Source organism: Pyxicephalus adspersus, chromosome 6, assembly GCF_032062135.1.
Source record: "Pyxicephalus adspersus chromosome 6, UCB_Pads_2.0, whole genome shotgun sequence".
Lineage (NCBI taxonomy): Eukaryota > Metazoa > Chordata > Amphibia > Anura > Pyxicephalidae > Pyxicephalus > Pyxicephalus adspersus.
Genome location: NC_092863.1, coordinates 7,840,629 through 7,844,028, shown reverse-complemented (window position 1 = coordinate 7,844,028; position 3,400 = coordinate 7,840,629). Strand labels below are relative to the sequence as shown.

General features: G+C 41.4%; 1 protein-coding gene across 1 annotated transcript in view; it reads left to right on the top strand.

The window, feature by feature from the left end:
* Positions 1-3,400, top strand: part of SLC17A9 (solute carrier family 17 member 9) — a gene marked incomplete at its 3' end in the record, with an annotated part of 11,766 nt that overhangs the window by 1,632 nt on the left and 6,734 nt on the right. The window contains 4 exon segments of the mRNA XM_072414420.1: positions 1,170-1,367; positions 1,857-1,996; positions 2,903-3,002; positions 3,080-3,210. Coding sequence (XP_072270521.1) covers positions 1,170-1,367; positions 1,857-1,996; positions 2,903-3,002; positions 3,080-3,210 — 569 coding nt within the window.

The following is a 3,400-nucleotide window of genomic DNA, read 5'->3' as shown; positions in this document are numbered from 1 at the left end:
CTAAGTATAAATAAAGGGTATGTGGACTGTAACATAAAAGGCAAATCTTTTGGTCAATATTGTCCAAACCTAAACTTGATGAGGTAGAGTTTATTGGACAATCATGATCTTTCATGCCCTTATCATTCCCATGATACACCTCCAATGTCCTGCCCTTCTCTTCCTTTTCCCATCTACTTCAATGTTACCCTTCCCTGCTTCTACATCCTACCGGTCCCCTATCCCCCCTCCTCTCAGTCCCCTCTTCTCTCTTCTTCTATGCTACCCTTCTTTGCTCCTCTGTCTTACCAGTCCCCTCTTCTATTTCCATCTTCCATGTTACCTTTCTCTGCTCCTCTGTTCTACCAGTCCCCTTTTCTTCTTCATCTATCTTCCATGTTACCCTTCTCTGTTCCTCTGTCCTACTAGTCCCCTCTTCTTTATTACATCTTCCATGTTACCCTTCTTTGCTCCTCTGTCTTACCAGTCCCCTCTTCTATTTCCATCTTCCATGTTACCCTTCTCTGTTCCTCTGTCCTACCAGTCCCCTACAAAATTGTTGAGTTGGTGGCCATTAGAGAAAAGCTTTCATACATTGATTGTCATTGGAGAAGAGCCCATCCGATTGGTAATAAGTGGAAGAAAAGTCCCATTACAATGGTGATCAATGAGAAAAATGCACCGTACATTGCTTTTTGGTGGTAAAAATACCCCTTTCATTGGTGATAATTGAAAAGAATGCCCCTTACATTGATGGTTAGTGAAATGATTGGTGGGAAGGATACCTCTGTCAGTGGTGGTTGGTAAGAAGACTATCACCTATATTGGTAGTTGGTGGGTAAAAAATACTCTTTACATTAGTAGACAATGGGAAGAATGCCCCTATGTTGGTAGTCATTGGGAAGAATGCTCTTTTTTTTTTTAAACAGTAGGAAGACTGACATCCTGGCAGAAAAACAAAATATCAGAGCAAATATAAATAAAAACAGTACTTCTTCAAAATACATACATATGAGTTTTAATACATACATACATACATATTGTTTTAATGACCTTGCAAATATAGAAAAATACCTTTTGATCTGCCCAAAAGCATTTTATCAGTTATAACAATTGGTCACCTATAAAATAAGGGCAGTTTCGGCGCCATATATATATATACCGTGTAATAATAATTGGTGTGTTTGCAGGTGTGAGGTTCGGGTCTGGATGTTCACCCTTCTGGCAGGAACGTGCTTCCTGTACTGCGCTCGATCTAGTTTACCTATCTGCGCGGTGTCGATGAGCGAGCAGTTCGGATGGAACAAGAAGCAGACTGGGTTAGCTCTAAGCAGCTTCTTCTGGGGCTATTGTCTGACGCAGATTGCTGGAGGTCATCTGAGTGACAAGTGAGTAGCTAGTGGTGCAACAAATGCCAGCTTGGTGGCAGGTACTTCAATTGTTCTCCTAAATTAGATTTGGGGGACCCTTCACCCTCCTGCTGGTACTCACCTTCTCTGTGTTCCTCTCTTGCTGCATTTAGCACTTGTAAGTTTGGAAGAACATGTGACTCCTATTGCACATTTCTCCTAATCAAGGGGCTGAATTGGTGTTACATGTCGGCCATGCAATGGTCACTAGCCCTGTGTAAGCTCCAACATGGAGCATTCACAGAGCTTTTTACTCAAGGCTCTGACAGAGGAATCGGGATACTTAACAACTTTTAAGACCTCACTGATTCTAAATATGCATTTTCACTCTAAGTAGTGTTTTGGTCACTACATATTCATTATATTTTAGAAACTGATTGGTTGATCTGAGCTATATTCACCTAGTTTTGGGTTGTGAGGTTTACCTTGTATTTTTCTTACTGTTAACATTCTGCCTTTTATCTCCAGAGTCGGTGGGGAAAGAGTCCTCCTCGTATCTGCTCTGCTATGGGGGTTCATCACAGTTGTCACTCCTCTGGTCACTCATGCCACCTCTGCGTCCCTGTTTCTGGTCAGTTTCCTGCGTTTCCTGATGGGGCTATTACAAGGTAAGATATGGGGAGACAATATTGAGAAATGATAAAGTGTTCCTTCTCTATGTGTTATACATAAAAGCTTCCAATCTTATGATCCATTTCAGTGATATTTTCATCACATGCATTGTTGTGTCTGGTGGCAGCACAATACATGGACTAAAAGAAAACTTCTGTATTTGGTAGATGCTGTCTCGGGGAACATGCTTCCTCTGAGCTCCATCTTGATCTTTAGATGATTTGGGCTCTGTAGCCCTTTACAGTTATTCCTTCACCACCATTAGTGATTATTGCTTTGCAATTAAATAGAATCCCATTCAGAGCAAAGTGACAGGTTCTGTTCTTAGATACTCCCTTTCCCATCCACTGATATTTGGGTTTGTCATTCATCTGCCCTTGGGATTACCTTGTACTTCCAACAATGGAATATATGATCTCTGATTAGATTTGGTGCTTTGATCTGAGCCGCCAGTTACTTTAAATCAGTCTGTGTTGGAAGTTATACAGGAATTTAACACTTACCTTTGACAGATGGACAAACACAAAGTATCGGTGGGTGGACAGGTGCACAAGTTTGACTATTCCCTGGCCAAAATCCAATGTGATTCCAGACAGCCAAATGTAAAAACATGGATGATCACTTCTATTAATCTGTGATCCTTTGCCGTGAGTTTTCTCCTAATATAATAATATAATTATTGGCTCCCTGTAGAGTGTACTGGCTGACAATATTAAAAGCGCATGATCACAATATCAGGCTAACTGAGGGCTATGTATTGCATGTAAATACTTACCCTACCCCATCCTGAAATTTTTATATTCTGGGGTTCTTCCTTATGATGGTAACAAGTGTTACTGTCAACACAAAATGAAAAGTAAGAGACTCTCTACATATATTAAAATTTTGAATTTATCTTCCAGGGGTTCATTTCCCAGCTTTGAGCAGCGTGTTTGCCAAGAGAGTCCGTGACAAAGAACGAGGATTCTTCTGCAGCTTTGTCGGCTGTGGCTCCCAGTGCGGGTAAGCTGAACCCGTTTTTTTTTTAGTGGAGAAGTCATGTGTTTTATTGGTGTATTCACACAGTTTATTCGTTGCAGGACGCTTCTGATTGGAGGAGCAGGTTCTCTTCTTCAGGACTGGTATGGCTGGGAGTACGTCTTTTATTTTGCTGGATTCCTTGCCCTGGTCTGGAGCTACTGACTGGCCACCTATATGCTAAAGAAGAAAGGTAAGTCGTTCTCCTGTACAGATGGACCGCCTAGTGGGGTTTTTGCCTATTACACACAAAGCAGATCCACTGGCAATTTTGTAACCGACTGCTCTGATTTTTTTCAATTACTAATTGAGCAGAAGTCTGTAAACATGGCACACATATGTATGATATTCTGCCCTAATCGTGGTTGGGGGGTTGGGTTGGG